Source organism: Saccopteryx leptura, chromosome 5 (genome assembly GCF_036850995.1).
Source record: "Saccopteryx leptura isolate mSacLep1 chromosome 5, mSacLep1_pri_phased_curated, whole genome shotgun sequence".
Classification (NCBI taxonomy): Eukaryota; Metazoa; Chordata; class Mammalia; order Chiroptera; family Emballonuridae; genus Saccopteryx; species Saccopteryx leptura.
The window spans coordinates 106287170-106310244 of NC_089507.1; the positions used below are offsets into that span (position 1 = coordinate 106287170).

General features: G+C 42.5%; 1 protein-coding gene across 2 annotated transcripts in view; it reads right to left on the reverse strand.

Annotated features, from left to right (window-relative positions):
* RSU1 (Ras suppressor protein 1) overlaps positions 1-23075 on the reverse strand; it is a 208380-nt gene that overhangs the window by 151096 nt on the left and 34209 nt on the right. For both annotated transcript variants that reach the window (XM_066385509.1, XM_066385508.1), the window contains 4 exons: positions 11412-11532; positions 3960-4078; positions 1914-1996; positions 1521-1635 (listed from right to left, as the gene is read on the reverse strand). In XM_066385509.1, coding sequence (XP_066241606.1) covers positions 1521-1635; positions 1914-1996; positions 3960-4078; positions 11412-11532 — 438 coding nt within the window. The remainder of the gene's footprint in view (positions 1-1520; positions 1636-1913; positions 1997-3959; positions 4079-11411; positions 11533-23075) is intronic.

Sequence of the window (23075 nt, forward strand, 5' to 3'; positions counted from 1 at the left end):
CAAAGAACTTTGGGTTAAAAGCGTTTGGCCCTGGCCAGTTGGCTCATTGGATAGAATGTCGGCCCAGAGTACGTATATTTCCAGTTTGATTCCCCGCCAGGGCACACAAAAGAAGCGACCATCTGCTTCTCTCTCCCCCTTCTTTTCCTCTTCCCCTCCAACAGCCATTCGCTTGACCGGTTCAAGCGGTGGGCCCAGGCGCTGAGGATGGCTCAGCAGGTCCAAGCATCAGTCTCAGGCACTAAAAATAGCTCTGTTAATTTCAGCGTCAGCCTCAGACAGGGGTTGCTGGGTGGATCCCGGTTGGGGCACATGCAGAAGTCTGTTTCACTATCTCCTCTTCTCACTTAAAAAAAAAGTGTCCTGACCAGGTGGTAGCCCAGTGGATAGAGCATCAGAGTGGGACACAGAGGACACAAGTTCGAAACCCCAAGGTTGCTGGCGTGGGCTCATCCGGCTTGAGCACAGGCTCACTAGCTTGAATGCAGGGTCGCTGGCTTGAGCATGGAATCACAGACATGCCCACATGGTCGCCGGCTTGAACCCAAAGGTCACTGGCTTGAGCAAGGGGTCACTTGTCATGCTGTTGCCCCCCCCCCCCCGTCAAGGTATATATGAGAAAGCAATCAATGAACAACTACTATGCCGCAACAAAGAATTGATGCTTCTCATCTCTCTCCCTTCCTGTCTGTCCCACTCTCTCTCTGTCTCTGTCAAAGAAAAAAAAGTGTCTTTTAAAATGATGGTATTTTGGAGCAGAAAAGCAAATTGTTATATAGTCTCAGTTTGGGAAGCAATGCAGTTCAATGTATAAGAAAAATCAGGGATACCAAGAGTGTGCATGAGCAAAGTGAACCCATGAGCCTTCTCCAGAGGGCAGCACAACCTCAGTAACAGAACAACAGGTCTGGACGTGATTTCCGAGGGAAGTTATAAGCCCACCTTGGGCCACCGGAGTGGCCAGGCAGAGGAGTAAGATTCAGCTGCCAATGGGATAGGACCAAGGAATTCCCAGCTAGAACATATTTAAATATTTGCACTGGAGGTAGAATCAGGAGCGAACCAAATTCATGACTGGACAAGCTACTTTCAAGAAGCTATAATAAACACTAACTATTTGGTTTTCAAGAGACTAAAACAAAAAAGTGTGGGAATAAAAAAAAAAGTGATGGTTTGATTTTAAAAAAAGACACATCCCCAGCTAGCAAAGGAAGAGCCATAGGTAGACAACCGGCACCAGTCTCAGGTGCATGTCACTCCAGCATGCAGGCAGCTGAGCTGGGTCATCTCCCAGCAGCAGTGTCCGGGACCCTGGGCACTGCAGCTACTGACCACAGCGTCAGGGCAGGTGAAACGGCCGAACTCTGGTCGATGACAAATGCTAGTAGAAATAACCAGAACTGGGTGCCTCGCTGGAGTGTACTTGCCAAGAAGAGGAGAGAAGATTGTTCAGAATTGTTGCATTTGGATCATCAGTATTAATTAACTCCAGAACTAAGCTCATTCATCAGCGGCCTTACCTAGCTCTGGGGGCAGAACGGTCAGGCGGTTCCCTTGAATGTGGAGCTCCTTAAGCTGAGTAAGCTCCCCGATTTCCTTAGGCAGCGAGATCAGGTCGTTATCCCTAAGACTGAGCTAAGTATAAGAAAACAAGGAGTTACCAAAAATAATTTCATAGAAATCCCCATAAAGAGGCACTCAACATAAACTCTTGTCCTCTTCCAAGCCCTCTCTTTAAGCCTCACTCCTTTCAATTTATATACAAGTGTCTGAAGATAAACAAGAAACAGTACTGAGGCTAGTGGTTTATTCCAGCAAAACAAACCCTACTTCTGTTCAAATTGACTTGATTCTACTCCTACAGGGGCTGCAGAAGTGAATTGATTTTCTCAGAATTTAGATAAATTACTTACTATCTGCAACTTTGTGAGCTTCCCAATATCTGGCGGCAGGATTTCAAAATCGTTGTCACTGAGATAGAGTGCACGCAGGGTGGCTGCAAATTAAACAGCAATATATAAACAGGGTGGCACAGGACTCAACCGTTTGAGGTCTGATCAATACAAGGGAGTCAGCTTTGATTAATAACCCTGGCGCGGTGAAAGCCTGTGACACACTTAGGGCTCACAATAATAACAAGCAGGTCACACTTAGATTTACTGGCTTATTGTGGGGTTGGTGTGTTCAGGAAAATATCTATATCTGAGAGGACTGACACAATTAACAAGTGTGGGCACCTGCAGTTTCGGGCATAAAGTTTTAGTACGCTTTCAGAAAAGAGAGCTATTTTTCTTCTATTACTTCCGATTCACTTTTCTTACTCCATTTGCATCCAAAGTGAAACAGAGAAAACCAGTGTCATTGATATCAATACTTGGGGCAAAAGGGCTCTTTCATATAGAGACCTAAAAAGTAAGCAACTATAAGGTTTTCCAGTGGTTGGAGACCAAAATTACATAATTTCCATAATTCGACTAATTACAGTTGACCCCTGAACAATAAGGTTAGAGGCAATGACCCCCTGCACAGTCAAAAATCCACCCATAACTTTTGATTCCCCCAAAACTTAACTACAAATAACCTACCGTTGACGAGTAGCCTTTCCGAAAACAAATAGTCGATTCACACATACTTGCTATGTATATGATATATTGTATTCTTACAATAAAGTAAGCTAAAAAAAAAAAAGTCTTATTAAGAAAACCATAAGGGAAAATATATTTCCTGTATTTATTGAAAAAATCCATGTATAAGTGGATTTATGCAGTTCAAATTCATGTTGTTCAAAAGTCAACTATATTATTACTTGTTTCTGTAGCCTTAATAACAAAAGTAAATAAAGACAAAGGGGCTAAAATAATAAGATGAAGTTCAAGTGGAGAAAACCTCAACTTAGGCAGAATGTCTGTAATCAGAAATCTCTTCACAGAATTACACAATGATAACATGATCCAAACCACTAAGGGCAAAAACCCTAAAGTCTTTTTAACCTCAACAAAAAGGAGTAAAATCAGATGTACTTTATTTTTGTTTACATGTATTCAATTACACTTTAATGTTTTCAAATTCGACAGAATTGTATGTTAATTTACATAACAAAAAAAATTTCTTCCACAGCCCAAGAAAATATTTTAGAGTTGTTCTCACATGTTTAAGTTTGAGAGAAGGTAGATAAAGGTTAAAAAAACCGTAATTTTAAAGCCTAGCTCAGAAAACTGAGTATTCCTGGATGCCATATATGCCACTATTGGGAACAACAGAACACTCATTGAAGGAAAGCAGCTCTTCCTAAATAATTCTTAAGTTCTTAAAAAAAAAAATCAGTTTTTTCTCATTTTTACAAGTATCTGCAATAAGACTTTACTTGCATATGAAAAGATAAAATGTGTTCAATTGTATGCTATCAAACTAGACCACATCAATCACAGCACTTTTGAGAGGCTGAGAACAAGAATTATAGCTAGAGATTTTAAAAATTCTGTCAGTTGTTTATTGATAGATATTTTTACATCTAATTGATTGGAGTATCTTTGGGCAAATATTCTACAAAAAATTAACTGTAACATGGAAGGGCATATACATTACATTTTTTACATGCTCTTTAAAAAAGAAACTCAACCTCCTTAGCTAAATGTGAGACAATCTTATTTAGACTCATAATCTCCATCAGAAAGTTAATATGACATTACTAAATCCACTTCAGCACAATGGTGTCAGATAACCATATATCAAATATACATATTACCTAGCTATGAAGGAATATTCAAAAGGTATCTGTAATATATATATATATATATATATGTATATATATATACATACACATGTGTATATATATATTTATATATATATATATATATTTCCAATAATTTCTCTTAGAGTTTGGGTCCTGGCCAATAAATTTCACTATTAGAATGCAAAGTACCATTTTAAGGAAATTTCTAGAATTAAAAGTTTCTTACTCAGGTAGAAGAAGTTTCCAGGAAGGGAATTTTCACTCAAGTTGTTGTAAGTCAAATCAAGGACTTCAAGAGCTGGGAGAGAGCCAAATCCTCGAGGCAAAGTGTTCAGTCGATTCATGCTGTCGGTAGAAAAAAGCCCAAGACGTCACACACAAAACCTACGTTAGACAGAATACTCGGCCTCTGTCACACAGACCCCGGAGCACGTGTGAGAGGATGAAGCTTAAAAGAGGCCGTAATTCCATAATCACTTTATGTTATTTTCTTTTTCTTTTTTTTTTTTTGTATTTTTCTGAAGCTGGAAACGGGGAGGCAGTCAGACAGACTCCCGCATGTGCCCGACCGGGATCCACCCGGCACGCCCACCAGGAGGCGATGCTCTGCCCATCCGGGGCGTCACTCTGTCGTGACCAGAGCCACTCTAGCACCTGGGGCAGAGGCCAAGGAGCCATCCCCATTGCCATGGCCATCTTTTGCTCCAATGGAGCCTCGGCTGCGGGAGGGGAAGAGAGAGACAGAGAGGAAGGAGAGGAGGAGGGGTGGAGAAGCAGATGGGCGCCTCTCCTGTGTGCCCTGGCCAGGAATCGAACCCGGGACTTCTGCACGCCAGGCCGACGCTCTACCACTGAGCCAACCGCCCAGGGCCACTTTATGTTATTTTACCCATCCTAGAAATTTTAGTCCATGAACCTATCCAGCCATGAAACAGTTGCAAATGTCTTAGTTGCCATCTTCTCCAATGGTGATGCTCATTGTTTTACACAGAACATTAAATCATCACAACAAAAATCTGTCCTTTTAGGGAAAAATTTCCTTATGATTATAGCAAAAATAACACCTCAAAAGAGACATAGTAAGCTTTGTAGTTTTCAGAGTTGACTTTATTTTACTTATTTCTTTCTGCCAAAGGGAGGGGGGGAAATCACTTTTTTGTTCTGCAACTTCTAACATTCAAAATGATCTTCCATTAGAATGGTGGTTACAAGAGGCAGAGGCAGAGGCAGAGGCAATGGGGAGTGGTTGTTTCAAAGGTGAAGGGCTTCCGTTTTACACAACGAGAAACTTAAGACCGCTGCACAACAATGTGAATACATTTAATACAACTAAATCATACACTTTAAATGGTTAAAATGGTCAATTTTATGTTACATAGCTTTTTTTTTACCACAACTGAAAATAATACACATCTCCAAGGAAATGTAAGAAAAATTATTTTTCTATTATTTTTCTACTATTTTCCTTTATCATTTTCCTCAAGACCCTAACATTCCTAACATGGTTCCCTTTAAGTATATTTAAAAGTTGATTTTTAAATAATTTTTTTAAAAATCTAATACAAGCTGACAGGTGTTGAAAGGTGGGAGGGGCTGGGACTACAAATAGTTCTAGACATCAGTTCTCATAGGAGCCACAGTCCCATCCACACCCCCCCACCAGGCCTCTCAGAAAGAGTGCTCGCCACTTCTGGATGGATAGAAAGTCCTTGGTTAACTTTACACTTAACCAAATAACCTCTATGATAATTTGTTGTAATGATAACTGTTATTTTCTATGAATTCACAACTGGTGAAGAACATTTACATCAAGGATTTCACCTGAATCACCAAAACTATCATGTAATATAGGCAAGATGGTACTTATAATCATCACTGTGACGTTGACACAAAGAAACAGGTTGAGAGCGGTTAGGTAGCAAGAACTGCTAACTGATGAGGGTGACAGGTGTCTATGAACACCCGTGCCTCGTGGAGGCCAAGACTCTCCTACCCCTTAGACTCCAGTGCAAGGAGTGAAGTGAACTGAAGGAAAAATCAGAGATAATGGGAAATGCACAGAAGTATACCTTAGCTGCTTCTTTCTTTAAACATTGCTCTTACCCATTTTTAAATATCACCACTAAAGTCTTTCTCCCCAAACACAGCAGTACACTTTGAAACATAAAGAGCAGGGAATCCATGATCAGACTTCCTTAAAGCGGTGATTTTCAACCTTTTTCATCTCATGGCACACAGAAACTACTAAAGTTCCATGGCACACAAAAGAAATACATTATATCTTTTGTTGATCTGACAAAAATAAAAAATTAGGTATAATTTTGATTCAATTACACCGGACACTATTGTTGTGTTGACTGTTGTCATTTATTTTTCTTTTTTTTTTTTTTTGACAATCTAAAGGGAAAGAGGTCAGTGGCCCTGACCTGACCAATTAGTCAGATGTTGCATGTTCTAGCGGCACACGGTTGAAAATCATTGTCTTAGAGCAGGGTCCCCAAACTACGGCCCGCGGGCCACATGCGGCCCCCTGAGGCCATTTATCCGGCCCCCGCCGCACTTCCGGAAGGGGCACCTCTTTCATTGGTGGTCAGTGAGAGGAGCACATTGACCATCTCATTAGCCAAAAGCAGGTCCATAGTTCCCATTGAAATACTGGTCAGTTTGTTGATTTAAATTTACTTGTTCTTTATTTTAAATATTGTATTTGTTCCTGTTTTGTTTTGTTTTGTTTTTTTTTACTTTACAATAAGATATGTGCAGTGTGCATAGAGATTTGTTCATAGTTTTTTTTTATAGTCCAGCCCTCCAACAGTCTGAGGGACAGTGAACTGGCCCTCTGTGTAAAAAGTTTGGGGACCCCTGTCTTAGAGGCAGGAGGCATCTCACTGACAAGAGTTCCTTCCCATCCTGGCTCCAGCACAGAGCAAGCCTGAATCTAATGAGGTGCAGGTGTTCTCTCTCTTTGAGCGATAAACCAGTACCCCTCACGTGTTAGGAACACAGCAGTCAGTGGCAGTAGTAGGGCCACTAACCTTGGCAGAAACGAAGCCCTAACTGAAATGCTTCAGAAGGTTCAGAAGCAGTGCTGACAACAGGTCCAGCTACAAACAATGCAAGAAGCAGTGAGGGCCCCTGGCTGTTTCTCTTGACACCAGCACTCGTGTAACAACCAAAAGTCTCCCTCTCTGCAGAATGATGGGTGGTATGTGCTGGCTTCCACCACAGTGAGTGCTAATACCCACCACCATCTACATGCGTGAGATGTATTTCATCCTCAGGGCCCCGTCCAAGAGTGCTGGCACTTCAAGGTGTCCTGGGAGGTTATATAGTGGAAACAGTGGAAGAACAGATCTAGGTTGAAGTCTAGCTCTAGCATCTGCTAGCTGGGTGACCCTGGGGAAGTTACTCAGCTGCTCTGAGACCCAATTCCTCTTCATCCAGGAGGATGAGAGAAAACACGTGAAGCACCTAATATAATTTGTGGCTCACAAATGGGTTCTAAAGAAATGAAAGCTAAAAATCACAATTAGTTTTCACGAGGTTTGAGAGGAATTTTTACTCAGCCCCAAAGAGGCAAGCTCACCTTAAAAGATCATGGTGGAAGCCGCAACTCTCAAGGGTGGTTTTTCCATTTGCACCAAACCAGCTTACCTCCAAGTCACTCCAGGCTGTGGCTCTCCCATGCCAAGGGGCATACAGTCCTGGTTTGCATGTGGACATTTTCCAAATGCATACTGGGCATGGGAAATGCTGCATATAATGGAGAAACTTACAAAACCAGATAGTCAAAGGCTGCTCAGCATCTTTTTCCTTTCTACTCCTCAAAGGCCACAGGAAGGCCCGTATCAATGCTTTCCTTTAGGAACATTGGGATCTCCGGAGGTACTGTTGGGCTCCTCTTTTTCAGTAAAACGTTCCTACTAAAGGCAAGGATTTTTCTCAACTCCACTGTGACCTGCTCACACACTTAGCAGAAAATTAAAACAGACAAACCCATGACAACTCAGCACTGTGCTTAGTGAGAACATCTAACTACACACTAGACTAGCCCCAGCATTTTACTCGCGGAAAGCTAGTGAGAACATCTAACTACACACTAGACTAGCCCCAGCATTTTACTCGTGGAAAGCTAGTGAGAACGTCTAACTACACACTAGACTAGCCCAGGCATTTTACTAGCAGAAAGCTAGTGAGAACGTCTAACTACACACTAGACTAGCCCCAGCATTTTACTCGCGGAAAGCTAGTGAGAACGTCTAACTACACGCTAGACTAGCCCCAGCATTTTACTAGCAGAAAGCTAGTGAGAACGTCTAACTACACACTAGACTAGCCCCAGCATTTTACTCGCGGAAAGCTAGTGAGAACGTCTAACTACACACTAGACTAGCCCCAGCATTTTACTCGCGGAAAGCTAGTGAGAACCTCTAACTACACGCTAGACTAGCCCCAGCATTTTACTCGCGGAAAGCTAGTGAGAACCTCTAACTACACGCTAGACTAGCCCCAGCATTTTACTCGCGGAAAGCTAGTGAGAACGTCTAACTACACGCTAGACTAGCCCCAGCATTTTACTCGCGGAAAGCTAGTGAGAACGTCTAACTACACGCTAGACTAGCCCCAGCATTTTACTCGCGGAAAGCTAGTGAGAACGTCTAACTACATGCTAGACTAGCCCCAGCATTTTACTCGCGGAAAGTTACTCCAGGACAGTTGGCCACGGTTCTCTTGAATAATCGTGACATTATCCCCGATGTAATTACCAACATGTAACCTATGTGGCTTTTCATTTTTTGGAAAATAACTCTATAAAACAAGCCACATTTGAAGAATTAAGAACAAAATTCAACGTTTTTTTATTTATTCAGATGGTCTAAAAATCCCTTCCGGTCTTGCAATCACCAGAATAAACAGCAAATACTATGAAAACTTGAAAAGCAACTTTTGGTTGAGTGAGCTATTTGGATTATGCATACACATGGCCTAATGGCTCCTCTGTAGGGCCCACAGTGTGTGAGTTTTTATTGTGGCTGCTTATTCTAAGGAGTGTGCTCTATATATCTGGCCTTAAACAGAACTGTGCAGGTATAATTCTTTATGCCACTGAGAACAGAAGTATCCTTTCTTGCAACCCATCTTTATTCCTTTCCAGAGAACTAAGACTTTTGTTCAAACTCTGACAACCACATCTGTGTAGCTAAATAATTAAATACAAAAAACTTCACATAATCAATAAAGCACCAAGAGCCAAAAATATGCAGCAGCTCCGAGGATAACAAGGAAGTGACTATTACGATGCATTCAATAAAAAAGCAAGTTTACAACTCTGTCCTAAAGCATCTGGAACCTAGCCAAACAAATCCTGAGCTCATGATCTTCTGAAACCTGCCTCCACCTGAGTTTCTATCTTAGCTGCCCACAGCAAATACCTAGGCATCACCCCATCCCATTCATTCCCATCTTGCCAGTTTTCCCTCCTCTGTATGTTTCACATACAACCCCTCCCCTGCCTCCACTGTCACTGCCCAAGTTCACCAGGAACGTTAATCTAGCCTTCTAGATTAACGGGGCTCCTGACCTCCGGTCATGCTTCCCTGCAGCCTCTCCTCCCACAATCCTCCATATGAAAACATGACTTTATCTCATACTCGCTACTGCACTGTGTGCAAACTCCTCCACGCTCAGCAGCATAAAACTGGAGCTCCTTTATCTGACACACAAGGCTCTTCGTTAGCACACTGACTCCTGGCCAATGACTTATTTACATATTTACAGTCCATTTCTCCAACTGGGATGTATGCGCCATAAGGGCTGGACATACCACCTATGACAGAGCCTGGTGCAAGTCGGAAGCTCAAGAGATGCTCATTGAATGAAGAGCAGACATTGATTGATGCTTCTCTTCTCACCTCTTACCTCACCACTCCCTACCTCACACTTCACACTCAGCAACACCAGACAACATGCAATTCCAGACCATGCAGTGCTCTGAGCTCTTAAACACGTCATTCTCACAGTCTGAGATGTCTTCCCTCTGCTTAGCAGTATGAGAAATTCCTTCTGGTGTATCAAGTCTCAGCTCAAATACTAACCCTGTAGGAACTCTTCCCCTGAGAATCTCACCTGCAGACCACGAGCTCCTGGCCCCTCTTCCACGGCATGTCTAGAACCTGCCATCAGGCAATGACCCCTGGATACTGTCACTGTTCATGGACAGCCAGCTCTGCCCCCATACTTAAGGCCAGGGTCTGTGATTTTCACCATTAGCCCCCAACACTGGCAAGAATCCTGACGCAAAATAGGCACTTATACTCACAAAATAAATGAATTAATAAACAAAACAAAGACGATGGTTATTTAATAAAGGGAAAAATTACCCGTAAGAACAGATCTAGGGTTATATATCTAGTATATATATGTAGTTTCAGCTTCTTTTTACATGCAAATTAAGTAGTATGACAATAATTTTTAATACAAAGATATAAATGGAAAATCCCTTCTTTTCTTAGGGGTATTCAGTCTCCATATTTATGGGGGAAAAGCTGTCTGATTAAAGGTGATATTTCCCCTCCTTTAAGTGCTACTTCCCCTCCAACATTAGGAAAAAGAATGCTCATAAATCTCAAAATATCATCTCTCAACTAAAATGAACATCAAAACAAGAGTGGCTATAACCCAACTCCCCATAGAAGCAACAAACTAAACTAAAACTCATTCCATGAATGAGATTTTTCCCCCATGACTGTCCCTTATTAAATTGATAAATACCTGGCCAGCTTCTATTACCACTCCACGTAAATCACTAACTTACTAGAGCATTTAATGGCTATAATTTCATGAATATATTACTTTGCACAATGAATAAAGCGTGAGTGGGCAGTTTCCGCTCACAGCTATAGCAGTGAAGCATGAGTTCAGAAGCCCACGATCTGGGCGGCACCAATGATGTCTGGTGGGAAGGGGTTCCCTGCCTAGCTCAACCACAGACCTCAGGGGCAAGCAGGGGCAACACTTCACCTCTCGGGAATGGCTTGGCTTACTCTCCTGGAAAAGAAAGCAGTAATGCCTGCCTGCCCTGCCTTGTAATGTTTGAGGGTCAAATGCTGGCTGAGGACTTTAAAAACTATATACAGATACAAGGTATTATTATTATCCACTGCTACCTGCTTCTGCAACCTGAACTGAATCAGAATTCCTCTCTTCATCTTTGTATAAAGACGGACATAGGATCAGAACCTCTTGACTGTAAAACAGGATTGCAAGAATCAATTAATCCATGTTAAGAAATGTATCCTCCCTTCCACATAAGGAAGGTGCTTTGTAGACTATCTCTACTTAATATAGAGAGAAAACCAACCACATTACTGGTCTGAAAGGGTAAAGCTATGCAAATAAGTCCCTTCTCTGTTAACATCATGGAAATAAAATTTTATTGAAAACAAAACACAGCAAAAAACCCAAAAATCCCTTATTGCACCAACAATTAGCTTCTCAATTAGCTCTCAAATATGCACTAACACAGACCACTGCAAGGATATATTAAAACAATAAAGGTTTTTTTAAAAATCTAAACATAAAAAGAAATTAAAACCAGCTTCTCCTGTGCGGAATGTCACTGGCCCGCCGCCCACAGCGGCACTCCCTCTAGCTCCTCGCTTCCCTCACGGATACTCACCCCAGGTTCAGGTGCTTCAGTTTCTGGAGGCTGCTGATCTGTGTGGGCAGCTCCTCAATCTGGTTATTAAAAAAGTTAAGCACTTCCAAGTTCTTCAGTTCTGCTATGTTTGGTGGCACAGCTACGGAAACAAAAATGCCAACTGTGAACACAGAAACTTCACTCCCTATGAGGAAGGCCCGCAACGCAATTTATTTTTCTTCACAGGAAATAGAGAGGGCCATCCAACATGACTATCTAATTCACATATACTTATTTTTTGTTGGTTTTTCTTAGATTGTAACTCACCACTGAGTAGAAAGGGAAATGTTTCTTCAAAGGGCAAAAAAAGAGTTTATGTGTGATAAACAGCCTTTAGGTGAGTATTACGAAGCATATATTCTTGTATAATTGTGATATAATGTCTAATAAATGCAACTGTTTCCTTCCTTTTGGTTTCCTTGCAGCAAATTCCAAACCTCTTCTTCAGTGACCATTTCAATAATCTGATATCTGAACAGCTGTTCTCTTCATATTGCACTAAATCACAACAATTTAAGTTTGACCTTAAATGATGAAATAGCCAACTCACCCAGTCTCTGATTTTGGACTCCAATCTTTGCACCGTGATCAGTACACACACAAGTTACATCTGGTTAGCAACAGATCAATGCACTGTTACTATACAGAAATATGAAAAGCCAGCTCAGTACCATGACACGGAATACTAGTGTGTAGCGCAAAGGTTAACATAAAACAGTAGGGACCTAAGAGACTCTTCCTAGAGTATATACCTGCAAATACTAATTTAAAGCAAAGGCATAAGACATGGAAACAACCAAAGTGTCTCTAAATAGAGGATTGGATCAAGAGGATGTGGCACATATAGACAATGGAATACTACTCAGCCACATGAAAAATGACATAATGACATTTATGACAACAGGGATAGACCTTGAGAACATTATAGTGAGTGAAATAAGTAAATCAGAAAAAGCTAAGAGCTATATGATTTCACCCCTAGGTGAGATATAAAACTGAGACTCATGGACATAGATAAAAGTGAAATGGTTACCAAGGGAAGGAGGTGTAGGGGAGGGGCAAGTGGGGGAGGGGATAGTGGGAAGGGTGTAAAGAGGGACAAATATAAGGTCATGGAAAATGATTTGACTTTGCATGATGGGTATACAACATAATCAACAGTTCAAATGCTATAGAAATGGTTGCCTGAAACCTATGTATCGGTACTCTTATTCATCTCCGTCACCATGTTAAATTTAATTTTCTAAATAAAATTTTAAAATAATAAAAAAAAATAAAAGCAAAGGCATTTTTACCTCAAAAGTACTAACTCTCAAGTGTTCACAGAAATACTTCCCATAGATTATACTCCATGTATCCATTTGCTGATTCAAGCCTTCTATAAACATTTTATTGGCCATGAGCTTGTTGGCCATAGTTCACACCAATACCAAGACTATGGCCTGGGCCTTGGGTACAACACAAGAAAGTGTTTTGTCTCGTGTGTTGGTCAAATAAGCTTGTAAAATATGACTTTTATGTTCGCTCACCTAAAGTTTGCATTGGGGGCTGGGCAGCGCCAGGTATATGTGGTCTGTGAGATTACAAATTACCTTCCTGCTTGGGAAGGGCCACTTTTTGCTAATGTTTGCTGGAGGAGAGGTTTTCTCACCAGAAAGGTTTGAAAAGAAAGAGGAGAAGAAGAAAGAAAACATGTTTGCAGAGAGGGGCAGGAGAGGAGAGAATGCAAAGTGCTGAGAAAGAAGCCACGTTGGCAGGGAAAGAGTTGCGCAGATGGGAACCAGGGCTGAGGGGCTTTGTGAGTTTCGCTGAGACTGGCGAGGGCTTTGATTCTAGGAGGAACTAAAGATTCTCCTGGATGTGGAACTGGAGAATGTGTCAGTGGCTTTGGGAGCCCTGTGTGTTTGCTTGTTGGCCGGTGCAAGACTTGAATAAAGAAATGGCCCACCGTTTTTGGCTCCACTGTTTCTTTACCATCTGCCCAAACCCAACGAGAACGTGCATGTGCATGGCCCCGACGGCCGCGACCACTAGCCATACACTCGTGTCAGTACACTTACTTCCATCCCGCCAGTTCTCTCCAGGGAACGCTCCAGTGAGCGGAGAGAAACTGGGAGCACTTCTCCGAGCAACCACTGCAAAGTGTGTGTAAAATCCCATCAGACATCTAAAATATTCAGAGCCATCCAAGGGCTCCAGTGTGTAACTCCCAGGGAAGTAAGTAAAGAGTGTAGACACACTGTTCAATCAGCTTTGGGTCATCATTTTCAACTTTATAAAATGTCTAAGGTATCGGTGACCTGATTTCTTTTTCTTTTTATTGAATTTACAGTGATGATACTGGCTAACAAAACTATACAGGTTTCAAGTGCACAATTCTACAACATATCATCTGTATACTGTTTTGTGAGTTCACCACACCAAGTCAAGTCTCCTTCCAACACCATTTCCCCTCTATACCCTACTCCACCTCCCCTCCTCTACCTCCCCTCCTCCACCCCGGCAATCACCACTGCTGGCTGTGCCCATTAGAAGTCTCTAGACTTCTCTTGTTTGCTCAATCCCTCTGTCCCATCCACACACACCCTGTCCTCAGCAGCTGTCAGCCTGCTCTTTATACGCGTCTGTCTCTCTTGTGCTTGCTCATTAGATTCCACATGTGATTGAAATCATACCACACTTGTCTTTCTCTGCCTGGCTTATTTCACTTAGCATAATGTTCTTCAGGTCCATCCATGCTGTTGCAAAGGGTGAGATTTCATTCATTTTATGGCTGAGTAGTATTCCATTGTGTAAATGAACTACAGCTTTTTTTATTCATTTATCTACTGATGGGCACTTGGGCTGCCTTCAAACCTTAGCTATTGTAAATAACACTGCAATAAACAGAGTGGTGCACATATTCTTTCAAATCAGTGTTTCAAGTTTCTTTGGATAAATTCCCAGAAGTGGAACTGCTGGGTTGTACAGCAGTCCACTTTTATTTTCTTGAGGTAACTCCACATAGCTTTCCACAGTGGCTGCACCAGTCTGCATTCCCACCAACAGTGCACGAGGGTTCTCCTTTCTTCATATCCTTTGTGGATTTACTGATGACAGCATTTCTGACAGGTGTAAGATGATATCTCATTGTGGTTTTAATTTGCATTTCTCTGATGATTAGTGACATTGAGCATCCTTACATACATTTATTGGCCATCTCTATGTCTTTTTTGGAGAAGTGATCATTAAGGTTCTTTGTCATTTTTTAAATTGGATACCTGATTTCTTTTAGAGAGAAGAAGGCTTGGTAAAAGGTAAGGGAAATGCTTTCATTGGAGGGATTGTAAAGAATACAAATCACTCTACTCTAAAGCACTTGGGAAGAGGCAGTGATCCAGATGGAAAACGAGCAAGACCTGGATTTGTTACTGAAGTGGCTGGTGGTAGGGATGGAGACCAGAGGGCAGATTTAATGGGCTGATCCAGGTAGCTGGGAATTGCCCCCTAGTAACCATGCTCTTGGACACCGATACGAATGCACATAAGCCCTGACTGCAAAGCACATTTTTAGATGTGTAGTCAGTAACACACTCTTGTGCAAATGACCGGTACTCACTTTGCATAAATGATCGTGAAGAAAATCAGGTTGTGCTACTGAGCCTCCAGCTGTCAGTTTACCTGTTCTGATCCTGAACCATGAAGTGTGTGAGCTCCACATATGACAACAACATTGCTCAGAGACCCCCACCTACTCTCCCTGTTCCCCCTCCAGCTACCACCGTTTCTCTCCCGGCATTTATCTAATTAGTTTGAAGAGCAATAAAGAAACTTAGTGCAACCAGGAGAAAATGATGACCTCAATTTAGCCACAAACCAAGAATAATGCAGCCAGAATTACTGAGGCCTTCCCAAAGTTACTTTGCCAATGCAATTAAACGCTAGTCTGAAGGTATCGCCTTTTTGACAGAATGAGAGATTATTTCACTCTCTTTGCTAAATCAGTCCAATTTAAAACCACAAATTATGCGAAATGTGATTTAGGGCTTTGTTTTGTGGACACAAACAATAACACTACACTCAATTTACTGAACCTCTCCCAGCCTTTTGGTGTGCATGTGAAATTTGTGTTTAAGACTCCATTCAAGCCAAATGAGGGGGGAAAATTGCAGTTAATATTCTCCCTGAACTATAGAATTTTTCCCACAGCCATATTGTAAAAAGCAAAAGAAATTAGTGTTCAGACCTGTCTGGATGGGGTAACCTTCACTCTTTCAGACAAAATTTAGTGAATGCTTATTATGTACACAACACCTTACTTTTAGCACCTAGCATTTCAACACTTTGGGGATAAAGTAAGAGAGGCATGCTATTTAAAGAAAGTAATCTACAAAAGAAGGGGTAGCAGGGTCAATAAATAGAAACAGACTCAGTGCTTAGAAAACAAACTAACTCCAACAAAACTGTCCATAAAAAATAACCAGCTAACATAATAAGTCGTCAATGACTAAAGCATACCCATGCATGGCAGGAACAATTTATAAAATGTTATTATGGAAAGGTGGCAGCAGTAAGTCACGGTTAGGATATTCTGGCAGCATTTTCAAGATATCTATCCGACACATTAGCAAGAAGTATTTTAAAATATAACAGTAAGTATCAAGATATTTCGTACCATGTGTTTAAAATGTTCCTTTTTCATCAATCTGTCCAGAGTCTGACTGACCCCCACAGTACACACAGCCTCCAGACAAGGGCTGAGCCCATCAAGAAGAGAGCAGTGTAAGGCAGGGACACAGGAGTCCTAGCCGGGTCACCCTAGGCTGGCTTTAGCCTCACCTGATCAGCCCTTATACTTCCTGTCCTTACTCAGCTCAGCCTCGCTGGACCTCCGCTTCCTCCAGTCTAAAACGAGCGGGCTGGATGACGACCCGTTCTAAATCCTCTACCGCCTGGCTTTGACATTCTACAATTCTAAGAAGAGCTGGATTATGAAAATCAATTATATAAATTTAAATAATGCAAAAAACGGAGCCCTCAATTAGGAAGCTCAGTCGTGTAGAACTTTGCTAATGACAAAGAAATTCTTTTAGTATCATTTTCTGTCTAGCAACAATGGCTGCTTTAATTCTGAGACTTCAGTTGCTTGATATAGGAGAAAAGTCCCTAAGTACTCTCAGGTGTTCCCTGGTTCCTAAATGCCACATTGTGCTCTGGTCACAGGATGAGGTGAATACTGGAGACATTTTTAGCCCAGAGCTTTTAACGTTTTAAAAAGGTGACAAAGATGTGATGTCACCCCCAAAACTATACCGAGACTGGTCTCGGAGTACTTCTGAAATCTAAGAATCTGAATCTGAACGCTGTTCAAGCTAGAGTTTCGTGTATCTGAAAACCTTGTGCAGGCCCAGACTCTGTAATCAGCCCCCAAAAGATTTCTGGATGGTTCCACAAGAAACCCAAAGTGCCTAGCAGGGCTCAGAAACGGTGGTGGTGGTGGTGGTGGGGGGGGGGTGATGGGGGAACAAGGGGACTGACCTAAACTACTACATTAAAGTCTCTTTAAAAAGCTTCTTCCTGCGACAGGAAGCCCCAGAAAGCACTCGCGGGACAGTGGATAGACGAGAGCTCCAACTGTAAGAAGCCGCTGACCCAGCTCGACTGCTGAGCAACTCCTGACCTCGAGAAGGACACTGATCCGTCCTCATCAGAGCACTTACAAGAGGCACAGCCGCCGGGCGCAGCACAGCCGAGGCACAGGCACAGCATCGGTGTGCACTCAAGCACCCACTGCCCCCTGCCAGACAGCTCATCTCCCCCAACCGGAGAACCTAAATAAACCATGGTTATAGCAATTGGAGAGCCTCTTTAGGGGAATGTTCTCTGAAAGAGAAAATTAATAATTCCACAACTGGCAATTTATTTGTAAGCCTTTTAAGAGTTTAGCTACACAATAATAAATACCAAGGAATGCTCTGGGGTTGGGCTGTTCACGCAGCCACTACTTAAATTTAAAATTAAATCTAGACTGGGAATGTAAATTGGCAATAGTCACCATAAAAAGTAGTATGGAAGTTCCTCAAGAAGTTAAAAACAGAACTATCATACGATCCAGCAAATTCACTTCTGAGGATTTAGCTAAGCAACCTAAGTGTCCATTGAGAGATGGATTAAAAAAATGATATACATGATAGAATATTATTGTTTAGCCATAAAAGAGAAGGAGAAGAAGGAAGAAGGAGGAAGGAGGAAAAGGGAGAAGGGAGAAGGGAGAAAGGAGAAGGGAGAGGGAGAGGGAGAGGGAGAGGGAGAAGGGAGAAGGGAGAAGGGAGAAGGGAGAAGGGAGAAGAGGGAGAGGGAGGGGGAGAAGGGAGAAGAGGGAGAGGGAGGGGGAGGGAGAGGGGAAGGAGGAGAGAAGGAGAAGAAGGGGAGAGGGGGAGAAAGAGGGAGGGGGAGAGGGAGGGAAGGGGAAAGGGAGAGGGAGAGGGAAAGGGAGAGGGAGAAGGAAGGGGAGGGAGAGGAGGAAGAGAAGAAAAGAAGAAGGAGGAGGAGGAGGAGGAAGAAGAGGAGAAGGAAGAGGAGGAGGAGATGATGAAAAAAAAGAAAATTCCACCATTTCTGATATGGATAAACTTTGAGGGCATTATGCCAAGTAAAATAAGCCAGACAGTAAGACAGATACCATATGAACTCATTTATATGTGCAATAAAAAAACAGAAAAAGAAAGAGAGCCTGACCAGAAAGTGGCACAGAGAATAGAGCATCGGGCTGGGATGAGGACCCAGGTTCAAAATCCAAGATCACTGGCTTGAGTTTAAGTTCATCCGACTTGAGTGCAGGCTCACCAGCTTGAGCACAGGGTCACCAGCTTGAGCGTGGCATTACAGACATGACCCCATGGTCACTGGCTTGAGCCCAAAGTCACTGGCTTGGCTAGATCCCCCTGGTCAAGGAACATATGAGAAAGCAATTAATAAACTAAAATGATACAATTATGGATTGATGCTTCTCATCTCTCTCCCTTCCTCTCTGTCTGTTCCTATCTGTCCCACTCTCACTATCTATCTTTTTCTCCTTCTCTCTCTGGCACTGAAAATAAAAGAAGAAAAAAATATCAAATTTAAAAAAAAGAGAGATTAGATCTGTGGACATGACCAGAGGTAGGGCTTGGGTGGAAGGGGGAGAAGGGATTATATGAAGGTATTTAAAAAAAAGAAACGAAAAAATAATATATTTAAATCTATGGCCCTGGCTGGTTGGCTTAGTGGTAGAGCATTGGCCCAGCATGTATCAACAGAAGTCATGGGTTCAATTCCTGGCCAGAGCATAAAGGAGAAGCACCCATCTGCTTCTTCATCCTTCCCCCTCTCCTTTCTATCTCTCTCTTCCCCTCCCGCAGCCAAGGCTCCACTGGAGCAAAGTTTGCCCGGGCGCTGAGGATGGCTCCATGGCCTCCGCCTCAGGTGCTAGAATGGCTCTGGTTGCAATGAAGCAACGCCCCAGACAGGCAGAGCATCGCCCCCTAGTGGGCATGCCAGGTGGATCCTGGTCGGGCACATGCTGGAGTCTGTCTCTCTGCCTCCCTGCTTCTCACTTCAGAAAAATATAAATAAACAAACATAAATAAACATACATAAATAAATTTAAATCTAAATTAGCTAAAATTAAATAAAACTAATAATTCAATTGCTTGGCCACACTAGTCACATTTCAAAAGCTTGGCAGCCACACGTGGCTAATGACGACTGTTTCAGGCAGCATGGCTCCAAAGCACGGCCGTCACTACAGAGCTTCCTACTAGGTGGCACTGTTCTAAGCAGTGCACAGACCATCAGGCATGTCACAATTACAGAGGGCTTCTTAGAACACACACGAAAATAGGGGGTACCACACAGTTTCTGAATTACTAGGTTTGGGGCCAGGTGAGAGAATCTGCATTTCCAAGTCCCCAAAGGATGCTGATACTGCTGGTCTGGGGACAATATTTTGGTTCAGAAAACTTTGAACTCATTAGGGACACCAAAATCATTACCCTAATACGCATTTCCCAAATCCCCTACAATAACGCTAAATAAGATTATAATAATCTCATCCGAATGAGGACTCCTCTGTCACTTCAATGAGCTGCTGAACCTGCAGATGGATGGAAATCACACAGACTAACACAAAAGATACTGCAGGTGACCAATGCAGCCAACCCAGAGGCTGCCGTTAAACTGTTTCTGGTGGACTCCGCCTCCCCACCCACAGCTTTACGGTGAAGCAATGTGAAGAAGAATGGACAACATTCAAAGAGAAAATAAAAGCACTAAATTCCCAATCTACTGAATTAAGTCACTCTGCAGCAACTCCACCGGGCCCAAGTGTGGTCACATGCCCAGATGCCACTTGCTATACTTCTAGCCTTTGAAACACGCCAGCATCGCGATAGAAAGGTGGGTAGCAGCAACAGCCCAGGGAGAGCAGCTGGGGTGCAGCCAATCTGGGGACTTTATGAGTAAAAGCATCTTGTGGCCCCTGAGGCAAAGAAACAAAACTGTGAAGAGTGACAGGCTCTCTGGGAGCAGCCGGCATCACGCAAAACCTAAGGACAGAAGCTCGCCTGCATGCAGCCCACAGAGGGGCTGCTGGGGCATGCACGGGTCTTCAGAGCCATATGCTCAGCACTGGCAGCCAGGTCCTCTGCAGCTACAAATGGATGGTAATAGACTGGGTACCACGTTACCACCCACGCTTCTGGGAAGCCGGAAGCTGCTCAGAACACATGCAAGCTTCCATCATGAGCTCAGGCATGAAATCTGGAAATGAACTCTGTCTACTGCCTCCAGCAAACTTCTGAGTTGTTAGAAGTAAGCTCTGCCTTTGCCTAACTACTTCTGCAGAAGCACCCAGACTATCTTTAGCTCCAGTGATTCCTACAAAGGAGAGGTGCTAGGCTGGGGCATGAAAACCAGGGAACCCTGCCCATGTGGCTCTTTAAAAACCTGAATTCATGGTTCAGCCACTGCCTTCTTCACCTTCACGGGAAACCAAGGAGACTGCAAAGCGCCCTGCGTCGGAAGAGGAACGCTTACTGGGAACCAAAGGCTGAGAGGAGGACACAACCCCACGGTGGACTCGTTCCCTGTGCTGTGGGTGGAACATGGCCATCTGGTGCCTAGTTCCAGTGACAACTAAGTGCCACAGACCCACAGGCCAAACAAGGCTCAAAGATATCATAGATGGGATAAGGTTAAGCAAAATGTAGGGAACAGCACAGCTGCCCCAAATCTGACATATTTACATTAAAAATAGATTTTTATCTGTTATAACAAATAAATAAGTCCCGTCAGATGTTTATGTTTGTTGCTTTAAAAATTAATTTTTTTTAATTTAAAATGCTTTAATATGTTTCCTTTAAAAAAATGTCTTTAACAGAGAACAGTAAAGTTACAGGGAGGGATGGTAGAGGAAATTAAGATGAGGTTGGGTGTTTAGATTCCTAAGTTACACTGCTAACAACAAAGTGATTAGAAAAATTACAAAATAACAAGAATACAGGAAAATGAGTGAGACTATTCATTATACATACAATGGAGGGAGAAAGACCATATGAGAAAATGATGCGAGCAAACATTGCTTTGCGCCAATATTTGATGAAAAGGACAATGGATAACAACCATCCCCGAGTGCCTGGAATGAGGCAAGGTAGGAAGAAGCCAAATGAATGAAATTATATAAAATATAACTTGAGACATTATTGTCCAGAGTGAAAGGACAGTCCTTTTAATCCCTAGCTACAGTAGCTAGAAGACATTAGTTTATTCACATCACAGAGGTGCTGTCTAGACTAATTATACGAATGCCAATTCTTTCATCCAATTAGGAATCATAGTCTTGAATTCCATTTTAATGATTACATGTAAAAGAAAAACCTCTTTATTCTCTCATAAAAATAATTATACTTTTCAGAATCTTATATGCAAAAAAAAGTTTATTTGAACTAACAGAGATTAATGATTTTTGGTTTCTGGTCAAAAATCACAAGGTAAATAGTGAAGCAATTTTATCTTAGCATAAGAATTTGAAGTTCAAAAGTATACTAATGATAAGTAACTGCAGATTTTTTGGGACTTGCTCCAAAGCAAGTATTAAAACAGAGAATTGCAGTAGTTATGGGTTCTTTAAAAACAAAGTTTATGAAACAGTAAAGCAAAATCTCATTTAAAATGATCTGCTTGGTCCTCAAGGTAAAATTAAATTACCAAAATATCTAAACATCTACGCTATAAGGGCCAGCACCTCACAATTATTTATTAGCTTTATAAATGACAACAGTAATGCTACTTTCAGTTACTCAGCAGTATTTAGTGACCAGCTACACCTACAAGTACATACTTAACTGTATCCCATCAAGAGTCTCCTAAGATTCTGCACCTTACGTAATTTTAACTGCATTAGGCAGTTAGACGGCCGAGCAGAGCTAGGACTGCAGGCTAGGCACAGAAGGCCATCAGGGCCGAAAGCCTCAGGTGCCTCACAACGGGCAGAACTGGGAAACAAGGACCTCGCTCCCCCAGCGTGACCCTTCCTCCTTTAGCTGGTCATGCAGTTTAGAATCCTGAATTTTCTGTCTCTGGTCATGGAATTCAGACCCTCCCCTGATACCACCCCCCCATATCACAAGACATGTGGTTCCTCCTTCCCCTTTAGAGGAGGAACAAGCAAGAAAGCCACAGACCGCACTTAAGCATTAACCCCTAGAGATAACATCTAGGCCTTAGTTGTGCTTCAGCTTCAGGCCCAGAAAAGCAGCAAAACAGACAAGGAAAAGCCACTGCTGACCTTCTCCGGACCATCTGCATTGACTAATGACCACCTACCTTGGCACCGTCCAATCAGTGGAACACACCCTGAAAGAACACAGCTGGAGAACTACTGAGTATTTTATTAAAATCCTCCCTTGGGACCTCCCCTAAAGTCCCCACCCTTAAAATCCCTTAGGACAGAGGTCCCCGTATGCCCCTTCAGCAGTATACCAGCCTGTGCCTTTCTCTTCCTGCTCCTCCTTCGCTTCTCCCCCCAGGCATGTTCCTTGTCCCCCTTTTTTCTAAGCTCTGAAGGATCCCACAGGACTTGCAACCAGGGGAGCTGTGGGCAGCGGCAGCTCATCCTGAGCTAACCCCCTGAACCCATCTCCAATGTCCCCTTTCCTCTTTCTTCCTGCCTGGTCAATAAACTCTTCCTTTAGCCGCTGCATTCTGCCTCTTGATTGAATTCTTTCTCACAAAATGGTAAGTAAGAACTGAGGTCTCCTTGCTTTCCCTACAACATAACCAAAAATATTCCTGACTTAATTCACATACAAAAAAAAGGCCCTACACTTTCAGCAACAATAAGAATAATCAATTATACAAAAATTAGGGGAAAATGTTACAAGCAAGGAGTAGGAAGATCTTATAGCATAAAGTCAAACACGTAAAAATAAATGTCCCTGGGCTAAAAAAAATAAAGTGTGCAGACAGAGTCAAACAAATCTAAAAAGCTGACAAGCGTGGATTTTGACTCCTCTGAGCAGCAAATATTAGTTACTGTCTGAATCTCAATTTAACTTCCAAGAAAAAATCAAAAACTGGTCCACACCACCTTCAGGAGGACTTCCAAACCCCAGCTTGTTCAGGAAC